The sequence below is a fragment of the Carettochelys insculpta genome, chromosome 4 (genome assembly GCF_033958435.1).
Source record: "Carettochelys insculpta isolate YL-2023 chromosome 4, ASM3395843v1, whole genome shotgun sequence".
In the NCBI taxonomy this organism is placed as follows: domain Eukaryota; kingdom Metazoa; phylum Chordata; order Testudines; family Carettochelyidae; genus Carettochelys; species Carettochelys insculpta.
This window is the reverse complement of record NC_134140.1, coordinates 18,244,799-18,268,158: the sequence shown is the minus strand read 5'-3', so window position 1 is coordinate 18,268,158 and position 23,360 is coordinate 18,244,799. Positions and strand designations below refer to the sequence as shown.

Below are 23,360 nucleotides of genomic sequence, written 5' to 3'. Positions count from 1 at the left end.
TTGTGCAGATCTGGCTTAATTCAATAATAGGGGCATCCTTACACATTCTCACTTCCCACACCTCAGGATTAAAAAATGATGTGTTGTGGAAATCCTCTCAGTTTGGTAGTATTATATACCAGGGCCTCTCTGCAGTATGCTAGTTATTCCCATCATTGAAGGACTTAACACAAACATAATGCCTCTTAAGAACATACAGAATCTCTCTGAGGCAGAGAAAGCTGCTTGATCCCAGATTCACCCTGCAAAACCTGAGAGGGGTTATTTGTAGAGAAATTGGTGAGTAATCATGGAAAAATACCTCTCCTGTGTTTGCTGCCGGTCCCCAGAGGAACTATCTGCAGAAGCTGCCAACTATTACGGAACTGCAGCATTAGTCACCCGAACAGTCATTTTTTCCTTCCTGGCAGTCAGCTCTACCTGCCACTTAGACCCACACAGCCACCAAACTCCATGTGGCACTGGTGAGCAGGGGCAACAAAATGTATGTTTACCCTGCAAAAACAGACCCATGGCAGCAAACTCCACAGCCCATGTCAACCAACTTGGGCTCACAGCATGCACCCTCAGCCTCCAGCCCAAACCTGAGTATCTGCAGCTAAGAGAGTGAATCTGAGTGAGTCTGACCTGTGCTCAGACTCACGGTTCTATACATATCTCAAGGTGAAAATACAGATAAGAGGACAGGAGCAAAAGAGAAAAGAGACCCCTGTACAAAAAAAGGTTGGGAAACGCTGCTGTAATTGAAAGCAGCTTTCTACATATCTGTCATAGGACTAACCAGAACTGTACAGGTATTACTAGAATCCCTATAAAAAAGTCATGGCCTCATCAGTGATGATTCATCAGTCATTACACATGCAGTGCTTAACTTGCTCTGTCCCAAATTGTACAGAAAACTTCAGCCACTGCTAACAACCATCATTCCTTTAATCTGTCAATCCTGACAACCCACGGCTCCCTCTAAAGAAGCTCAGTTGATGCATGCCTTCCATTGAAGTGACTTTTAAAAAGTAACTGTGTAAGTAATTTTTTTCTGTGTCAGTATGAGGTGAAGAAAGCCTAGCCCTGCTGAAGTAAAGCTTCCATTGACTTCAGGGGGACCAGGATATCAACCTTGGTGTAATACCACCATTCTTTGTGCATTTTAGTCATTTTCTACTACGATGGAATTCAGACACAGTTAGGCCACTTCTGTGCAGGCCCCTTCCTCTGTAAGGGGCATGGTGGTAATGAGCAGACGAGAAGATGCTAATGATGCATGGATGTAAATTTTCCACACCTCATTAGCCTATGGCCCCGTGATTTAGAGTCTGGAAAAAGCTCTTCCGGACACCGGAATAACCATGTCGACGTGCAGCCTCAAAATTTTGAGGAAGAGAGGGCTTCCTTTCAGGGGATCCCTGCAGGTGTCTCTCTATACGGCTACTATGGAGTCCGGAAGAGCTTCTTCCGGACTCCAAATCACATGGCCATATGCTAGTGAGGTGTGGAAAATTTACATCTGTACCTCATTAGCATCTTCTAGGCTGCTCATTACCATGCCCCCTTCCTATGCATAGAAGTGGTCTTAGAGAGCTGATAGTTGTCTTGTAAAAATCCGAGGGAATGGATAGAACAGCCTTGGTGGGAAGTTACTGCTCTCCTGTTGTGTTACAAATGTGAACTTAGTCAGTCCTAAATACATTAAGCACTAGAAAGAGGGAAATGGTACCTGGATCCAGTTAATAGGCACCCTTTATAAAGAAGTAGCAATTATTCCAGACTATGATACAGAAAGCACCAGGGCTTGTAGTTTAACATTCTTACCTCTTGCACTGGGGATGGAATCTGCCTTCATTAAGCATTGTTTTACTCAAGCTTTGCAGAGGTGCAGGCATTTATCAGAAGCCACTCCTTCAGAGCAGAGGCTTTATCCTGGATAGTCTCTTATAGTGAAGTTTTTAATTTTTCCAAATGATGTGTGTATACAGAAATTGCTTACATCTTCTCATGTATTGCTGTTCTGTCACCTCAGAATACCAGGTGCTCCTTTCTGTATATATCGTTTTTACAGAAATTTGCTGTGTATTGCACACATTTAAAAAAAAACAACCCTGCTGCGGTATGAAAGATCTACAAAAAACATAATATTCTATCTGACTACAAAAGGTAAAAAAGTTATGCAACAGGCTATCAGGGATACAACATAAATGAACGAAAGAAATCTCCCAACTTAAGTCACAAGAATTAGGGCTGACAAGGAGTAACATCTTGTAATGGACCAGTTTCTGTTGGTGAATGAGACAAGCTTTCAAGCTTACACCAAGCTCTCGGTCAGGTCTGTGTAAGCTTGAAAACCTCTCAACAACAGGAGTTGGTACAACCACAGGTATTACTTCACTCACCTTGTGTGTCTACTCTTCTGGGACCAACACAACTACACCACTGTGTACTGAAATTAACACTTTCAGCTAAGCCCAGGACAAGTTAGCTCCACCTCCTTACTGAGTATGAAGTCGCATAGCAGAATACAGACCACCTAAATGGCTGGAGGAACCAACAGGCACTATCTTAAGTCCAACAGCAACATTAGGCCAATGGCAGCTCAGCACATTCTCCCATATCTGCATTAGTTTCTATGCATCCTTGTCCCCAGGCATTTTCCTACTCTGGACCCAGCCCTGTCTCATTCCAAGTAACCTGGCTGTGACTCTCAACCCAGATCCCCTATTTCAGCTGTGCTCTTTGGCTCTGGCCTCTCACTCCAGCTCTGGTTCTATTTTTGGCTACCAACTCCTGCTCTAACCACTACGAGTAACTCCTATCCCAACCAGTAGAGATTGTCAGAAACCAGACTGTGGGTGGTAATGTGTGTTACTTTTAATAATACAAAGTTTAAAAAAAAATTGTGGTCTGAATTTGTAAGTTGATTACATCCTGCTAACCATCTCAGTTTTCAATCAATGAACAGGCTTTACTTGCGGTATAGCTCACAAGAGTAAGAGCTTGATTCTATCTTAGGTGGTCCTCCTCTCCTATATAATCAGAGAACAAATGTGGCAGTGAACAGCTGTAAGAACCTTCATGCTGCCTAAGAAAGAGTCATGAAGCATACCAGACTCATTGCCAAATGACTCAAGTATACAGGAAGGAACTGCAGAACTTTCAGTAAATTAGGGCTGGACAGTTCCCTGTTGGGTGCAAACAATCCAGCTTGTTGAGATTCAAGTTTAGTCAAGGAGTGATTTGCCCTGGGTCAAGGTCTCTCTACAGGAGTCTTAGCCGGTATGTGCATGCACACTGTGGAGAGGAGGTGGGCGCAACCTGTGGATCAAGCTGAGTTCTTCACTCTGGCAGTGAAGATTCACATAACGACTAGCTGGGATAGAGAACCCTTTTGCAGCTCCTGCAGTCTGAGGAGAGGCTGTTTTGGCTTTTAATGTGCTTCCCCTGAGAAAGTGGGGGAAAGGAATTACAGCGAATAGACGAGTGGTAGATCAGGTTGGTGCAGTATGAATGAGATTGTAAGCTTACTTACTGGGTCAAAGACCTGGGTTTATATTAGGGCTGTCAAGCGATTAAAAAATTAATTGTGATTAATTGCAACTTAAAAATTAATTGTGATTAATCGTCTGTTAAATAACAGTTTTGCCCAGTGTGCACAGGATTTCCTATAGGTGCTCCATTCATACAAGTGATGAAACATGCTACTCCAGGGGGGAGAGGATCGAAAAGACATCAGGATGCATGTTTCTGTTTTGGCCAATTTACTTGTCTCTCTTTCTAGGGCCTCCTGGGTCATCTGCTTCTCTTTCCAAACATGCAGTCTCCAGCAGCTGGTGCACAAATGTCTCATTTTCCCTTCCAGTTACTCAATCAAGGGGTCTACTGGCTCTGCCCCAGGCTGCAGCTGGGGGGATAAGGAAGGGATGTTGTGCCCTGCATAGGCTCGCTCCTGGGCACTTCCACCTCTATAAAGCCAACTCCCTTGCACCTTTCCCCCCCCGTTTGAAGCAGGGCACACAGTGGTTCCCCCTCCTCTACAGGAGGAGGGAGAAGAGCTGCCAAAGCTGTGAGCCAGAGCTCTCCTGCAGCCACCAGGATGGACCATGTGGCCAGCAGCTCTTGGGGGTGCTGGTGCTGCAGGACTGAAGATGTGCTGAGTGGTGGGCTGGTGGCCCACTGCCCACCTTGGGCAAACATCCAGGAGCAGGCACAAGGCACACTGTAGGGGTGGGCACTGGCTGCGTGCCAGGGTCCAAGCTCTGTGCAGAGGTCTCCCAAACTCTTCTGCTGCTGATGAGAGCAGAGGCTAGAGGGGAGGGGGTAAAATCAACCAATGGTGTGGCGGCAGTGCGAGAGGTCAGGGGCAGGGAGTGGCTGAGGTCAATGAGTGCAGCTGCCTGCTGCTGCAGCAGTAAGCTGTGGAAGCCTGGTAGGGCAGTGTGGGGCAAAGCGGGGCAGTACAGCTGCCTTCCCCACATAGAATCCCCTGTATTACCTGGGATTGCCCAGCAGAAAAACTGAAACCAACACTCTGCTGCCCCCACCCCCAAGGTCCCAGCAGCTAGCAAGCATTTCCTGCGCCTGGGCTCTGCTTTCCCAGTGGCTCCCTGCAGAGCTCCACAGAGGTCTAAACTAGGGCCGCCAGTTAATGGGTTAATTTTCTGTGTCTGCCCTGTGTTAACCACAGGTGTTAATGCGCATTAGTTGGCAGCCCTACGTTTATGTTACAATAGTATGCCCATCAACCATTGGAGTACTGTCAAATAAATGAGGTATGGATTTTTCATAGATTTAACCCTTTCAAAGAGAATAAAGATTCTGTGCAGAAGTGAGGAATTACAGATCTTTAGTGTGCACAGCATGGTATTTCATCTTTTGGTCCTGACCCAATTTTTAATGAAGTCAATGGGAATATTTTATTTAACTAAATGAAGCTGAAATGACCTCTTAGAGAGAAAGTGTTTTGGATCCAGGGATATCAGATGATATATGTTTTCCCCACACGAGCAACTGTGAAAGAACAACATTCCAGATGCAGTTGTTTTGTCTATCTGCACACATTTCATTATTTCACTATCATTTTGACTGAAGCACTATTTGGCCAGATACCTTTACAATTATTTCTTTCTTTTCCAAGAGTCACAAAACCTTTACCTTGTATCAAAGCCACAAAGATCCATAAAAAAAGAGACCTGTATTTTGCCTAGCAGCAACTTAATGCTGCAGCGAAGTGCTGCTATATTTAGTTGTCTTAAGATTTTTCTCTCTTTAAAACATGGTCAAGTTCAGCAAATACTCCTCTAATGTATTTTCTCTTACAGTATAACACAATTGTTAAAGTTCCTTTAAATGAATAATCCTCGAGGTATGCATATTAAGTGGATGAACCTGAAAGTAACTGAAATATCAAATCAGTTCATATAAACACTAATACATTCCCATTTCAAATGGGTTGTAAGAAAATCTAGTTTACAATAGTTTTATAGAAAAGTCAATGTTATTCTGATCAATTATTTTCTGTTTCAAATTAGTTTTTCCACTTTTTTCAAGTATTAGTATTCAATTCAGAGTTTAAAATATCTCAATATACTCAAAAGCCTGAATATTGCTAGTGTCAACTTTAAAAATGTGCATGAAGCAAAAGTGGTGATAATTTGATATTGCTATGTAGGTATAAAATGGAGCTGGTTAACATTTAAATACTAGAAAAAATACAGGAAAAAAAAAACCAATGCATGCCACAGATCATTAGAGTAGGAATTCAGCATCATGAAGCAGAGGGGGATTTTGGACATATTTGATACAGATTATGCATCTAATGTTGTTAAATCTCATAGTATAAAAATCTATTTTCTATTCTGCATCTTAGTGTCCCCAGATGGCTTCTTGCTCAATCTTAGTTTCACACTTTTTCTGGCACCCACACCCAGTCCTAATCCTTTTCCCCCACCTCCTTATTTAATCTCACTACTCATTTGATCTGACCCCCCAACCCCCATCCTCTCTCTCATCTGCTCATCCCAATCTACTCTTCACTTTGCATTTCAATCAGCCCAATTCCTCCCAACACATTGTCTGGGTGGCACTGAAAGCACAGGGAGACTCCTTGTTTAGATCCTACGTAGGGTCCACAGCAGCAGCTAGGAGGAGCAAATGCTGGGGTGCGGGAGAAAGAAATTAGCCTGCTCTTTCTGGATTTCAAAACAACTCTCTACTGAGCATACACAATAGGAGATCTTTCCTGGGGTTATAAATAAATTGGCTAACTTTTTCCACAGGAAAAGCAAAAGGCTCATTCCTGACACAAAGGTTAGCCCCCAGATCTAGTGTGAAGGCTCTCTAAAGCATAAAGATGCAAATTTCTCAACTGTGAGAATCTTTATTCTAACTTGGGCAAAACAACACTTCTTCTTAATCTCATTCTTGGGAATAGCTAACCATTTTTTTCTCAAACTTAAAAAAAAATACATATAAAAATAGTCACCTGGTGTGGAAAATGTCTACTCAAATGATTAAAACTTTGAGAAATTATAAGCAACTGACAACAAAGACAGGCCAATTCTTCCTTACAATGGGAAGTACTCGGCTGTACCTATAATAAACTGAAAGACTTATCAAAATGGAATGCAGTAATACTAGACCAAAGCTAAAATGGTGCTAATTCCAGTTAACCTTAAAAAATAAACAAAACCAGAAACATAAATTTTCACTATGAAGCCACAGTTCTTTCAAGTCTTAATGACACATTAATACAGTGATGGATTTCCACAATGCAGACAGACCATTTCATTTAAAAAGAAAAGATTGCGGTAAGAATAGAGCCAGCATTGAGCACTTTTTCACACAAGACCTGGCAATTTCAAATATAACTAAGAACACATCTTAATATTTAATAAGACACAACTGTCTCAAAAGGCTGTCCAGGAATTATCACTCAGCAATACACAACATCTCCATTAATATTTCTCTAAAGTAACTCCAGTATTTAAAATATTCAAAACAAAACACCTGAAAACTTACCATGAATGCAAACTACTGAACACACCAGCATTTCAATGTAATTGATCGTATTTTCCAGACTGTATACAAATATTTCTGATATGTTGTAACTGAAACCATACTTCTAAAATGTCTCTCATTTGACCAGGAAGCAACAGCATACTTTCATTTGAATATTATATACAAACTTAGTGTAGCAGAATTTAGTGAAAAAGTAAAATCAGCTCTTATACCTCAATAGCTGAGATGAAATATAAACTTTTTGATATAATTTCATAACATGCTTATGTTACAATTGATATTTAGATGACTTTACAATTAGATCCCAAATATTTGTGGGTGTTGACTACTAAAGATTGTTGTGTCCCTTTACAGGAGACAATGTTTTAAAGACATAAGGTATAAGAAGTATTCATGAAAAAGACCTTTGCAATATCTTCCTGAACCACAGACTAAATTATATCCTGAGCAACATTCAAAGCAACCCTGCTGAATTCCATGAGGCTCCGTGAGATGTGAGTCAGGAGAGGATTTGATACATATTTGTAAGTAGGACTGATATCAAGAGTAAGTAATGAATAGAAGGAGTGGTAAGATTTTCACTAAATGTCTAGAGGCACAAGCCCTAGAGTTTATTCTCCTCAGCGACACAAGTAACAATTGGCCCAAGCAGTTTAGGACTGCGAAGTACACGGACTAAACCAAGACAGCAGAAAAACACTCGCTAAATTTTAAAAAAGTGTTGGAAGTGACAGTCATGGACACAGAAGTCTTTATTTATCCACAGACAAGTACAGCATGAATGGCAGTAGTCCACGCTGCCACACTAATGTGCTTCAGGACCTGACCAAGAAGGTAAATTGGCAGATTCCACAATCATTCAGTTTTTGGTCTCTGCAATGGTGCCAATTAATACCAATGCCAATGGTGGTTTTTGTGATGGGGATATCTGCCCATAAGAAAACAGGACCAGAATCATTCCAACACACTGGAACTAGTACAGCAATGAGGTAATACAAAGTTACAAACCTATGAACAATATAAAATTTTTAAAGCACTAGAATTCAAGGTGTTTTATAATAACTTATTAAAAAAGTATTCTTATGAAGTATCCTCAGAGTTATTTTATCCAAAGAAAGAAGTACTGAAACACTCTTATTACATCAAATTCCTTCATTTTGCTTCAAAGTGATCAGGAAAAACATTTTGCCTTTTCGCCCTCTCCTCCCCTCAGAAGATAGCTAACTTCCCTCCCTGTCCTGAAAGAATATACAACATACCTTTTTTGGTTTTCATTTTAGGTACCTATACAGCCTTGGAAGCATAAGAAAGGACATCAGAAGAAAGAACATTCCCCACAAACACATTTGAGAAATCTTCAATTTTTACATCATGTGCAAGATTCTGTAGAATGATTTGCTAAGAGTGAAGTAAAAAAATCTCATAACCACTAACGTAACACTTCTTCATACACTGAATTGTGTTACTTCAAGCAACAGATTGGTTGAAAAAGGAAGAATTAATCTTCCAACAGTGTTTATACATTTTGATCCAAAACACAAAGCAGATGCTCAGTTACAAAGTAAAATTAAAAGATTTCAAATTTCACCATGGCATAAAGTACATTTTAGAACTGTTTAAATTAAAAATTTCCAATAAAATGACAGTCAAAGTTTTCATCTATGGGGAACAGCTGTAGATTTCAATAATTAAAGCTAGATCTGCAATCAAGCCCTGAAAAAATATTTTGAAAAAAATATTACATTTTTATGATAAAGCTAGGCTTCATTAAAAAAGAGCTACACAGAGGTTCTGCACTATTAAAGGCAAACTATGCTAGACCACATACAAATTATTAAATGGGCATAAGAGTGTGCATTGCATTTATGTGGGCTAAGTTATGATTGCACTAGTCAAAACTTGCTTGTGATATTGCCTAACCATATCACAATTACACAAAAATGGCATAAAACAGCAGGTAAAATTTCAGATATGCTTCTTCACCATTTTTTCCTAATTCTAGAAGGACTTCCAGTTAGCCTAAATACTGTATGTATATATGTAGACTGTAATTCTGAAAATCTTACGGGAGTAAAACAATTAAAATAGCTTTGCTGAAATAATGGAGAAGTGGTAAGAATTCAGGCAGTGAACTCCTAAAACAGTGAGGAATGACTTGAAGTAGTCTGCCCTATCTGAATCAAGTAGTCATTTTCATTAAAGTTGTTGCAAAAAGTTATACAATCAACTTAAATTTCACGTCATGTGTGTTAGAAGAAATTATTTAAAAATAAACTAGATTTTAAACTGACTTTTTCATTTAATTAACTATTCAGTTTCATATTTTGGTTTTCTTGCACAAACATGGAGCAATGTTTGGATTGCAAACCGTGGAGAAATGCTTCCCTCTGAACAAAAATATTGTCATTGAATTTGAGGAAAAAAGAACTTAAAAAACAAAAACAAAAACCAAGAATGCAAAAATCCTAAATATTGGGCTTCAGTTGCAATACAATATCATGTATAGCGCTGCAAAATCAAGTATATTTCTATTTGCTGAAATTAAATATTGTGGAAAAAAAGAGCACAGAAAAAACACCCTTGTGCAAGTTTTCACCTTGCTAGTGTACAGCATACTTCTTTCCACCATGCACCTTATTTTTTGGAGGAGGAATATTTAAAAGCACTTATTTTTGAAAACATGCTAACAAGAACAAATTGTCACATCTGTGGTTATACTGAGATATGTACCTGTTTGTGCATGGCACTCAAGCACTTTCTCCATAATGAATACAAGGCAAGGAGAGCTCATTGGGACTGCATACCAAGCCATTTCTTATATAAAAGAGCTTGAGAACTAACATCTTTCAAGGATACGCTATTTTAAACAACTGTTGGCTGGTAAATCTATCTCAAGAACTACATTTATACGCCTACCTGGTTTGATTTTAATTTACCCCCAAACAGAAAAAACATTGGAAGGAACCCTTTACATTCTTAAAATTCAAGTGTAACTGTAATGCTGAGTAGTAAGTTTGGTTTGTCCTGAAAAAATTCTGAACTATGTATGCCACAGTTCGTTATCAGTGCAGATGCAGCAGAAGACTGCTGTAGTTGGCTCAGTGGATTAAAAACGCTTTTCACCAAAATGTAACCTTTGCAGGATATATGTAAAATTGTGTCCTTCCCAGGCCTTATTCACAACTTATCTACAAGATAGTGTTGGCAGTAGAAACTGCAGTTCATTATTATTTGCAGTCAGCTCTCATCCATCTGTTTCTTCTCTTCCTCTTAGGCTTCAACTTGGTCACTTTTCTGGGGGGTTTCTCAGTCTTCTGTTTTTCAACAGAATCTACCCCAAGAACATGTTCAGAGCAGCATAACTGTCCATCCAACGTAGAATTTAGTACTGTCCCATCTTCATGTTCCTTGCAGAAAGAATTTGGGCAGAAGTGGCAAAAAGAAACAGAAGACTTGCCACAAACATCACAGTGGTGCCAAGGACACTCCCACTTTCCTGTAATCCAAGATGAAGAGCATTAGATAAATTGAGATTTTCTTTGGTAACAGGGAGAATAAACATCTGTTGCAAAAAAGCAGTGTATAAATGTAGTGTTTTAATGACTCATTGATAAATACTGCCTTTGTTTTTTTGTTTTAAAGTGCATAGTTCTAAAGAAGACAGATTTTAAATGTTGTTACTAGTCACTCCATTAAAAGCAAAACAGTACAGAGTACTTTTAGTTAAACTCAGTAGCAAACAGCACACAATCACATTTTACGTAAACAGCACGGGAGACAAATCAGCATAAATTATTCAAGGAGCTATTTACATTCTCTTCTGGGTTGCAATCAATTATAGTAACTTCTCTGCTTTTTAATAAGAATGTCTATTCATGTAGAAAGAAAATAAATGCAATTAACTTATGGCTTTTGCTCTTTTGCTTTGGTCAATTTGTGGCATTGGGAAACCTCTATCCATTTCAGAATGGACAGGCATCTCTAAATTTACTTCTGCATGTTATCCTTCCTCTTTTCCCAAGTTTCTGATACCAAGAACAAAAAAAATGGGCAGAGTGAAATGCACGAAAAACTAATTCTCCTTTGAGCATGGATCTTCACTGCAAAAGGGATGTGTAGACACTATGTCCTAAGCATTCTCCATCAGGATATTATGTGGTACAGCTTCAATCACCACTCTATCACTTATAACCATAGTAGGCAACAAGCAAGATTTAGCAGCATCCACTGATATCCACATCTGCGCCCTTTTGGGAAAGTTTAGAATGTTCTCAATGTCATGCACTTAGGGGCTAGTAAGAATTTCTGCTGTAAGCTGGGGGCTAAATCAGTTGGAAATAGCACAAGAGGAAAAATGGGCTGGGTATGTTGACTGATCACAGGATGATCATGAGGCACCAATATGATGTAGACAGAAAATAGACAGATGTGATCCTAGGATATATGGCATACCTATTTCTACTGAAAATAACGTAAGCATTAATGCCATTGAACAAAGGGAAAGAGTAATTCAGTCTGGAATAGCAGCAGAGAAAAGGTAGGAGGATGATCAGAAGAATGGAGAGCCTATCTTCCAAGAGGAGCTTAAACAGTCAGGCTTTTTCTGTCTTGGCTGAGAGGGGACACAATTGCTGTCTATAAATACATCAGGGATAAATATCAGAGAGGTAGCCATGTTAGTGAGGGATAAAGTGCAGGTGGGAAGAAGAGCTATATAAGTTAAAGCAGAGTACTGAACCAAGAATAAATGACTGCAAACTGGACATGAATAAATTTAGGTGTTAATTAGAAAGTTTCTTACCATAAGAGGAGTAACTTTCTGGAGTCTTCTAATAGGAGTCATGGAGGCAAATAGCTTTTAACTAACTTTCTCATGGAGCTTGTTAAATTTATAAACAGGATTATGCTCAGGAGGACCCTTCCAGGCCTATGTTTCTGTTCAGTGCTTCTTCAGGATAGCCCCATACTCCTAACACCCAAGGCCAGGAGTGAGCAATAAGCCAAACACAGTTTGCCAGGGTTAGCCCCTGGAAGGCTGTTAGTGCTTTACTTATATGCACCTCTGCAGGAACGGCTGCTTGAAGCTGCAGTTGGCCATGGATTGCTGTTCCTGGCCAGTTGGTGCTAAAGGAAGTGATGCCCCAGTCCACAACACTTCCTGCAGCTCCCATTGGCCAGAAATAGCAATTCTCAGTTAACGGGAGCTTCAAGCTCCACGGAGACCAAGGTAAATAAAACAGCAAAGACCTGCCAGTGAGGCAGGCACAGGAGGAGCACTGTTTATTGATGTCCACTGTGCAAGGCTTTTAGCCAATATGCAAGAATTTACTTAGCCACAAGGAAAGTACAGGAGAGTGATCATCTTCCAGGAATGTCTATGTTGGCATTGTCTTCTGGCACTAACTGTCTGAGACATGGGGGACTGATTTAAATCAAGGCAATTTAAATCACTGACTTTAGTCAAATTCTCCATTTGTACTACAGGTATCGCCTAAAGAAAGGTGTATTCTTATGTGTTGATATAACCTTTAAAACATGTTGATTGAAAGAGGATACACTAACAATAAGCAATTACAGAGCTTAGTATTTTCAAATTCCTATTAACTGTACATTTCAATGTTAGAAATATGTTTGTTTTCTAGACAATTAACTATTTACTTAATATGCATTACAATTGCAAATGGAATTTAATCAAACATATAAAACAACATAAAATGTATTTTTTATTAAACAACCTTAAATGTTTTGATAAGAGAAGTTTACATATCCAAAACCTGTTCCACATTTACAACTAAATGATCTACTAAATAAAGGGATTAACTGTAGTCAGTGAATTAATCTAATTATTTCAGGTGAGACTGGGAAAATGTTCAAATACGCCTAAGTGAAAGTGACTGGAGCTTCAGGTTCTTACCTCATGAAAACTGGAGTTCCCTAAATTATTTAAGCATTACAAGTATGGCAGAATAGGTCAACCTGGCTTCAACAGTTGGAGTCCCCCAATCTTTTTAATATAGAGAAGTAGGCACACAAAATTTTTGATAGAGGTTCACAGATTCAACATACTTATATCTAAATATTAGATGTAGGTATGTTGAATCTGTGAACCTCTATCAAAAACTTTTGAGTTGCCTACTTTCTATACTGAAAAATAAAACCTAAATATTTAAATAACTAAAATTTAACGGACAACCCAGACAGTGAGTGACTTGAAATATGCACAGGATTTATCTCCTGCAAGCTGCAATGGTTCAACATCGATATTGCTGCCCTCGCAGAAACATGTAGACCAGAAGGACAGCTAAGAGAAGAAAGCAGGGGTACACATTTGTCTGGAAAGGAACCCCAAAGGAACTAAAACAAATTCATGAAATAGGATTTGCCATCAAGAATGAACTGACAAAGATCTTAACTGAAGTCCCTGTCGGCATCAAACAGCGTCTCATGACTCCTCACTTAAAGCTTGCCAAAAACCAACAGGCAACTGTCATCAGTGCTTATGCACCAAACCTTGATGCCGAAGATGATGTGAAGGAGAAGTTCTACACCCAACTGGACACAGTCCTGAAAGACATTCCCAAAGAAGACAAGATTATTTTCTTATGGGATTTCAATGCTAGAGTTGGAACAGATGCAGATCCGGCAGACTACCATTGGGAAAGAAGGAGTCAGCAACAGCAGCTCCAATGGAGTACTCCTCCTTACAAAACGTGTACAACACAAACTCGTCATCATGAACACCCTGTTGTGCCAGAACAACAAATTTAAGACCTCCTGGCAATATCCTCGATCAAAGCACTGGCACCTCATAGACTATGTCATCCTCTACATTCAGGATTGGCTGATGTCTTTCTTACATGTGCAGTAACTAGTGCTGATAAATGTTGGACTGAGGACCGCCTTATCTGATAACACGATGATGATTAGGATTGTCACTAAACGGAGAAGTCAGAGGAAGCAGTTCTGACGAAAGATCAATGTATAAGGCTTGAAGGATCCTGTCAGATGAAGTGACTTCCACATAGTACTCCAAAGGAAGCTGCTGACAGTAAACCCTGAAGATGTAGAAAAGCACTGGTGTCAACTGAAAAATGCCACCATTGGCACTTGTGAAGAAACAATTGGCTACCAGACCAAGAAACCTCAGGACTGGTTTGATGAGAACGATGTGGAAATTGAACATTTGATTGAGGCAAAAAGGAAAGCCTTTAGGGCCTGGCAAAGCTATATTAATTTCACGATGAAAAGAGAAGTGCGTGCCAAGGCGGAAGTGCAACATAAAACAAGGACTTTGAAAAACCAGTGGTGGACTGAGAACTCCAGCATCCTGCAGACATGAATGATACAAGAGGTTTCTTCAATGCTACCAAAACTGTTTACGGACTGAGAAAACATGGAATCAATACCCTGAGATCAAAGGATGGTACCAACTCTTGAAAGACAATGAAGCCGCTACTTCTCGCTGGAGGGAGCACTATATTGAGCTCTCGAACCATGATCCTAGAATCCCTGGAGTAAATCACTCAGCAATCACCTAGACATTATACTGCAATACTTCCTACCCGGAGTGAGGTCCAAGCTGCCATCAAAGCAATGAAGTGCAGCAAAGCAACTGGACTAGACAGAATCCCCACCGAAGTCAAAGAAGCTACTCCTGATTCTCAAGATCTGAGATAGGGAGCAAAGCCATGAGATTTCCAAGACACACTGATCATCAGTCTGCAAGAAAAATCTTGTGAACACAACTAAGCCTTACGTACGAGTTTCATCGACCTCACCAAAGCATTTGACTCAGTAAATCATAGTGCTCTGTGGACCATCCTCTCAAAGATCAGCTGCCCCAAAAAAATTCATTGAGCAAAAGTCATAGCATTGAGCAACAATAGATTCCAAAGCAACCCCTTTGAGGTCAAAACAGGAGTCAAGCAAGGCTGCATCTTTGCCCCACCACTGTTCTGCATCTTCATCACTGTGAGCTTTCACCTCATTGATGGCAAGCTGCCCGATGGTGTCAAGATTGTCTGTAGAATGAACGGGAATCTTTTCAATCTCAGGAGACTGAAGGCAAAAGCAAGACTTCCACAACCTCAGTCATGGAGCTCCAGTATGCGGATGACAGTATGGTTGCTGCTATTTCCCCCACAGCCCTTCATATCATCTTAAGTGCCCTAGCTGAAGCATACAAGAATCTCAGCCTCACACAGAACATCAAAAAGACCAAGGTGCTCCACCAGCCTTCACCGACGGGACAATCTCATGCACCTTCTATTGAAGTCAATGGAGAACTGACGGAAAATGTGAAATACTTCTCATACCTTGGAAGTCATCTTTCCGCTGAAGTCAGAGACAAAGTTCCTTGTATCCTGTGCGATGGTTGTTCCAGTGCTACTGTATGCATGTGAAACCAGGACAACATACAAGCATAATTTTAAGGCACTTGAACAATATCAACACTGCCTCAGCAGAATCCTAAATATCTCTTGGGAGGTTAGATGCATGAACATTAATGTCCTGGAAGAGTCGAATATGACTGGCATTGAAGCCATTATCACTCATCAACAACTTTGTTGGACTAGCCATGTGGTTCAGATGTCTGATCAGTGCCTCTCAAGTCAGATTCTGCTTTTCGAATTGCAGGAAGGACAGAGGAGCACTGGGGGCTGGTGGAAGTGATATAAGGACACACTGAAGGCACACATGAGAAAGTGCAGCATCAGTGCCAACACTTGGAAGAACCTGGCTGAAGACAGTGCCCAGTGGAGAATGGTAATCTGTCAGTGGGTGGCACAATTTGAGAAGTCCCACCACAGTACAGACAAGGAGAGTTGGAGAAGAAGAGTGTCAAAAACTGCCCTGCATCCCTTCAACAGCTACCAGCACCTGCCTCTTCTGTGATAAGATCTGTGGCTCCAGAATTGGGCTACTCAGCCATGAATGGACTCACAAATAAGAGAGTGATGTGACGATGCCCTACTTGTTATCAAGTGATGGCCGAGAAGATGATCTAAATATTTTGAGTGTGTAACAAATTTAGTTCTTATCATAATTTCCATTAAATTCACATATTTTAATCAGGATCTTTTTTAAAAAATATAATTCATATTAACAAAATTATAAACCCAATTTAAAAAAAATCAATTTTTGAAATCCACCCTCGTCTGAGGGAATAAATTCCTGGAATTGAACTGTAAAGTTGGGAATGAGCCAACAGATTGGTTCAGCAGCCTAGGAACAGCTAGTGGTACACGAACTTCACAGGTCACCCTGCATGATAATCTGTGTTGAACTAAGCCATCTGCTAGAGCTGAATCCAAAGCCACATAATTTCCCTGGCAGCACAAGCTGGACAGGATGAACTCCAGCTCTAGCATCAACTTAGAAACAATGAGTTCAAAGGAATTTTTCTTCCTCAGAGTTAAGAAAAAAACAGGGTTAACAGGAAGCCATGAAATGACCCTCCTCTGCCCCATGTTACCTAATTACAATTTAAGGCCAGACCATCTTTAGTGTTCACATTTTTGGCAATTGGTATTTGTGGTGTCTCGACACGCATCTTTGAACCATTTACGTTCCTGGGTTCTTCTGGAGATGATTTCACACTTTCTGAATGACAGTAGAATCCTGAACTAATTGAGTGATATTAGCTCCACTGCCTATGTTCCCAAACTAAATGTTATTTTCCCAGAAAAGTATGAGACAGTACTACTAGATCTCCATCTACAAACAGCACTCACTGTAGCAATAAAAAGTTCTTGATTCAAAACACTGGACAGTCTTGAAAAGTTGCAACATATTCAAATATTTTTGCAAGTCCCATAAGAGACATATTTCAGTAGCTTCCTTCCTTGCATTCCACGACATAAATAAATACTTTACTCACCAAAAGGACGTTTTACCAAGTCCAGACAGGAGAGATGGTATGCCTTAGTACAAGATTTCCTGTCACACAATACAAGTTGACCTCCATCGCCACAACGGAAACACTCATCTTCAGACTCTTTCTTTCCCTCACTCTTTGTTTTACGTCTCCGACTTCTTTTTTTGGTCTTTTTGCCCTTTTCCTCTGAAGAATTAGTGGAAGAATTCTAAAGAAGAAAACCACAAGTTTTTAGATACCAACATAGGGGGGAAACATTCCATAACTCAAAGCCACAGAGGGGTAGCTGTGTTACTCTGTAGCTTCACAAAAAGCAAGCAGTCCTGTAACACCTTAAAGATTAACAAATTTACGTTAGTCTTTAAGGTGCTACAGGATTCTTGGTTTTTAAGTGATAACTCAAAGAAACATTTTTAAAAAGGTACACGGAGCTGATCATTTGATACTTAAAAAATTAGGTTGCTGTCTTAAAAACATCCACAGAAGGGAAAGGATGATAAGCAACAGCTAGGGTTCCCATTTTCCATATGCTGTTATTAACTGATTTCCTCCCAGGCAGTCGCAGCAAAGAGACTGGGGATACTCTCTTAACTCCTGATGTCTTTGAAGAATCAAGGCTGAGACAACACATTAGCAGGACATTGTGCAGAAAAGACAGTTACCTTTTTTGTAACCCATGCTCTTGGAAATGTGTTGCTTATGTCCATTCCTTTGTCAGTGTGTGTGCGCTCACCACATGCACTGGCACTGGAAATTTTTTCCCCTCAGAGGTATCCATAGGAGATGGTATGTGGGGCTATCCGGCATGTAGCACCTATGACATAGTATAAGTGTTGCTGGTGGCTCCCACCATCCTGAATTTCTTCTCTCTGAACTCAGATAGTGGGAAGGTGGGTAATGGAATGGACATGAACTACATACCTCAAGAACACCAGTTATGAGAAACGTAACTGTCTTTTCTTCAAGTACCTGTTCATGTCCATTCTATTGTAGGTGACTCCCCAGGAGTACCACCAGAGGAAGGAAAGCAGGGTGAGGTCGCAGCTCATATACAGAGGTCCCAAAGTGAGAACTTAAATCTTGGATACTCATCTCATCGAGGTAATGGCTACAAGGAAAGAGACCTTCCATAACAGATGGAACAAAAAGTCAGACTTAAAGGGCAGGCTTGTGTGCTTAAAGAGGTGAAGTCCCATTGGGGAAACAGTTGAACAGTTGGGAGGAGCCTTTCAAGCTGTGAGACCACGTGATTTACTCAGGACAAGCTGGTGGAGGCAGATAAGGCTGCCAAGAGCACCTTCATGGAAGAAACTGAGGCCTTGGTACTTTAGGTAGAGTAAGTAATCCAGGACATACTGCAGAAAGATACATGCTAGGGAAATGCTACACTTTGACATCAAGCAGGAGAAGTGCTTTGCACTTTCCAAGATTACCTGCTGCACTAGAACACAGCAGGCCTGTTCAGTCACACAGCACCCAGTAAGGTGCAGTAGCCAACCCTGGTGTGGCAAGAGGAGGTCTGTGAAGCTAGACAGAGGCCATGGAGCAAACATAAGCAGGCCAAACTGGTGCTGGCAAGGAAATGCCAGAGTGATAGTGACAACTAATGCCTTGTCTTTTTTGAACTTTAATACTCTGGTGATAAACAGAGTCTGTGGGAAAGTGTAAATCAGGACACCATGACAGTGGAAACAGATCAGAGAGGATACCCCAGCCCTAGAAGGAGCAGAGCAGGTAATACTTTCTGTCCTATCTGGTACTGAACAGGTCCACAAGGGGAGTCTCCCACTTCTCGTAGAGTGCTGTGTGACTTCCAAATGGAGCAACCACTTAAGGTGAGAGAAAACGGACCTGTTGCAGTGACCATGATAGTGTGTTTTGAGTGCTGGGGACACAAGAAGCCTTCAGGTGGATTGTGTTCTGGGTGCAAAAGTGCCTCCTGACAGGGAGCTGACAAATGACTCCCCCTTGCCTGCTGAGGTAAAACGTAGAAGCATTGCTGTCTGTCAACATCTGGACTACTTTATCTGACAAGTGGCAGGAAAACCCCTCAAGCTATGCATCCAGCTCTGAGCTCTCCTATGTTTATGTATAATGTCAGCTGCTCTGGAGACCGCGTCCCTTGCGTCTGAAGCATGCCAAAATGAGCCTCCTAAATGAAGTTGGAAGCATCTGACATCAGGGAGGCCAAGGGGTGTAGACTCTCAAATGGCATGACTTCCAGCATCAAACTTGTATTGTTCCACTGCTGCAGACAGGTTAAGTAGCTTTGGTGGAACTGAGATGACCTTGTGCAGGTGATCCCTAGATAGGGAGTAGGCTGCTGCTAGCCACAATTAAAGGGCTGCAGCTTGAGCCTTGCATGGCAGATGACAATAGTTGGTGCCCTTTGACCCAACAGACTGAAGCACACCCAAGCTGTAGTGAACAGATGCCAGTGATAATCTGCCATTGTTTTGAATTGGGCCCGTGGCAGAAATGCCCTGGCTCAGCGTCAAATACAGAAAACTGGACCCAAGACCTACAACAGCTCCTGATGAACCAATCATCAAAGTATGGGTGAAAATCTGGATACCCTGATGCCTGAGGTAAGCTGCTACCACTGATGTGCACCTGGTAAATACCAGAGGTGGAAAAAGTACCCCAGAAGTTACTTGAGTAAAAGTACAGCTGCTGGGAGAGAGTGAGTGAGTCGCTGTGGAAAACAACTTGAGTAAAGGTACACGCATGCACTGAATCTTGATTATACTCAAGTATAAGAAGTGAAAGCAGCTGCACTTTTACTCAAGTAGCCTTTGAGGAACTTTCTCCGCCTCTGGTAAACATGCTGGGGGCAGGTGGTAGGCTGAAAGGGAGCATACTGATAAAGAGCAGATCCCACCATTAAATGCAAGAAAAGTATGTGAACATGGAATATGGATATGTGGAAATGTGCTTCAAATCAAGAGGGATCTACCAGTCTCTTGGATTCTCGAAAGGGATGACTGAGGCCAGGAAGATCATGTGACATCTCATCTTCCTGATACATTTGGTGATTTTTTCAGATGCCACTTCTCAGAAAAACCGCAATACAGGTTATTTTTACTTTATTTTTTTGCATGTGGCCTGAGCCTGACAATTTTAATCTGAATTTGAGGTGATTCAGAAGCTATTTCTGTTTATAGTGTAAGAAAAACAGAGATGTCAGTTCAGGTACTTCAAAACAGGTTGTTCAAAAAAGGTTCAAACTGGCTTCAATTGAAAGAACATTGTGAAATCTGGTATATATGTTTAATTTTCAGAGCAGGACGTACTTGTAAACTAATGCAGAATGGTCTATTGGACTATGGTGGACTTTAAAAAAAGGTCAAGCAACTATTACAGAGCTAAGCTTTCATTTTAGGAAAGAAAGTTAATATGTTTTTATATGAAGATAAATTTCAGGGTGTGAAACTCACTTGGGAAAGTTTGTTGCTGTGATAAAAGAGAAAAAAAAATCTCACCATCTTCTCCTCTCCCTCCTCCCACTGTGTCATTGCCAGTTACTCAGTCACCAGTACCTGAGCTATTAGCTCAATTTCTGACCAAATCCTCTTTTTTTTGGTGGAAGGCTATGTGCTGTGTATCCTCCTACCTCCTAGATTTCTGGATCTAATGACAGTATGTCTACCAATGCCTCTCCCCTAACAGAGCCAGCTCAGCTTTCCTCAACTTCTCAACACAGAGAAGTTAAGTCCCATAAAGGGGCTATCTCCTGAAGAATTTTCAGGGTATTAGAAAGTTTTGAGGAAACACCCTCAGGAAATCAGTCCCTGTGTCACATTTTCTAGGCTGCATGGGAAGAAATTAGATGACAGAGGGAGACATACTCTTATCCAATGGCAAAATCTTCACTTTTTCGTAACAGGGGTATGTCTTCAGCACCCTACAAAAGAGAAGCATGCAGCAGCAGAAACACCACCAGTTCCACTGAACCTCTCCAAAGAAAAATCTGATGGCAAGTAAGGGTATGCCTACATTTACCAGGGATCAGTGCTGTGGCAACTGATCCACTGGAGGGATTGATTTATTAGGCCTAATGAAAACACATGGAAGACACAGATTGCAATACAGAATGGGTGTGCTCCCCACGGAAACAAATCACATATAATAGCATTTGTTCCTGTAACTGTTGAACTTAATTGATTCTCCGTAGTAGAAATCTGAAAGTTTTAGAGGTTGTTACTTTATTTTGTAAAGTTTTCATACAAAATAATGAACCTCCAATTCCCACATACACACCCACAGACATTTTTGTACACTTACAATAATTTTAACTTAATTTTAGTTTTCAAGTGTGATGCCTTTTAAATTCAGACTATTTTTAACATACCTTTGGTCTATCCCCAAGAAATCCACTGCAGTTTGGGGCACCACATTTACAGACAGTTTTTTCATTGCCCAGACAGTCAAGGTTATAGTTAAAAGTCAGCTCTGTCCCTGAAAAATAGGTAAGACTGTTTATCATTTCCCTTTAATACATCAATATCAGAAAAATACATCAACATATAATAAAAAAAATGTTCTATTCTGCTTCTCTCGTTTTTTTGTTTATTCTCTGATCATCTCTCTTAGTTTTTCCACTGAACAGTTCACAAACTGGTACTGACTACGTAGATGCCCAGTACAGATCCCTAATATTTATCTTATTCAATTATGCATCTTATAAAAACCGATTTGAAACCTTTTAGATGTGCACAAAGCTGGCCAATGTAAACCTGCTTTTACAACTATTTGCTACATCTTCCCTTTTCCGCTCCGACTGTTGCACCCTCATGCTAAATCTTGCCTCCATACTAAATCCTGTTTAAAACAAGGACTATCTTTTGCCATGTATTAGTAAAACAGCACACCACAATAAGATCCAAGTACTAAACGGGGACTGAAGGAGCTACCATGATACAAATAATAATCAATAAAATCAAGAAAAAAACCCTCCACTTCTAGGATAGTGTAAGATTCGATAATAAGGATGAGTTTATTAAAAGAAATGCATGAATCTACATTCTCCTCTCTACAAAAAGAAAATGAACTGAGCTCCCTGAAGAACACTTGTGCTGAGTTTAATCAATTAAATCAAACCATAACGGTCTCACATGAAGTCTCATTAGATAGAAATTCAGCAAAGGTATATGTAGCACTAGGTTTAAACTTCACGTATTAGAACACAAACCTGCAGGAATATCACACACAGCAAATAGGCCTACACGGGTATCTCCATTCACTGTCCATTTTAGAGTCTCACAATTTGGTTGGCAGCTGTGATTCATAAAACGTGAATAGTTTCCTTTTGGGCCAGCATCAATAATACGGTCCTGGAAATTAGAAGAGTAATAAAATGAAATGTTATTCATAAGAAGAAATTATATGTTATTTTAAAGTGTGCATATAATTTTTAATGGATATCAGCATACAAACATTTCAATTTTACATGTTGTATCAAAAACTGTTGAGTCTCATATATACTGGAATGAGACACACCCAAAGCAATACTCATAATTTTGCTCACATTTTTCCATCTATCACAGTCACATGGCAGGATAGGTTTGTTTGTGAGCACGCTGGTTTACACCTCAAAAATCCTAAATTAAGCTTAAATTAATCAGTTTACCTTTAACTCTGTATTTGAAATATTCTTATGTTTTAAAAATGACATGCTAAATAGTATTTATCAATTCACCACTTGTTTGAAAATATTACAAGATCCTCACTGACTTGTGTGTTTACAAATTGTCTATAAGCAATTGCATCCTTACACTCAGTGATCTTAATTTCTCTGGCCCTAACAATACCTCTTACAATAAAAAATGAAATAATGAAATCAACCAAAAGAGTTTTAAAAACATGATACCCTGAAGAGCTATTTAAGAGCTATTTAAGATGGCAGCCTTACAGATTTCCTGAAAGGGGACAAGGGCTAGGAATGCCGCTGAACACATCTGCACCCTTGTAGAGCGAGCACTGATCAGAGGAAGGGGAATCCCTGCTAGTGTGTAGCATTCCTTAATACAAGCCACTAACCAGGAGGAAATTTGCTAGGAGGACACTGGGAGGCGTGTCCTTCTGTCTGCCACAAGGAATTAATGCTGTAATTTTCTAATATGCTTGCTCCTGTCTATATAAAAAAGCTAAGGCTCCACGAACATCCAAGGTATGTAAAACTATGCTCCCTTAGGGTAGCATGAGGTTTAGGATAAAACACAGGTAATGAAATATCTGAATGACATGGAAAGAGGAGACCACCTTTGGCATGAAAGCAGGATGGGGTCTCAATCTAACGTTATCCTTGTGCAACACTGTATAGAGTGGGTCCACCATAAGAACCCTCAGTTCAGACACTCTTCTGACCAATGTGATGGCCACCAAAAAGACTGTTTTGTAATTTAGAAACAGTGAATTTCCTCCTGGATAGTGATGCTCAGACAATGTGTGCGGGGGTAGCCTTCAGGCCTCCCCA

The 23,360-nt window shown here is 40.3% G+C and overlaps 1 protein-coding gene across 1 annotated transcript in view; it reads right to left on the bottom strand.

Moving 5' to 3' along the window:
• Positions 1-7,675: 7,675 nt before the first annotated feature.
• Positions 7,676-23,360, bottom strand: part of NSD2 (nuclear receptor binding SET domain protein 2) — a 149,414-nt gene continuing 133,729 nt past the window's right edge. The window contains exons 20-23 of the mRNA XM_074992333.1: positions 22,077-22,218; positions 21,237-21,343; positions 16,889-17,093; positions 7,676-10,504 (exon numbers count right to left, since the gene is read on the bottom strand). Coding sequence (XP_074848434.1) covers positions 10,236-10,504; positions 16,889-17,093; positions 21,237-21,343; positions 22,077-22,218 — 723 coding nt within the window. The 3' untranslated portion in view covers positions 7,676-10,235. The remainder of the gene's footprint in view (positions 10,505-16,888; positions 17,094-21,236; positions 21,344-22,076; positions 22,219-23,360) is intronic.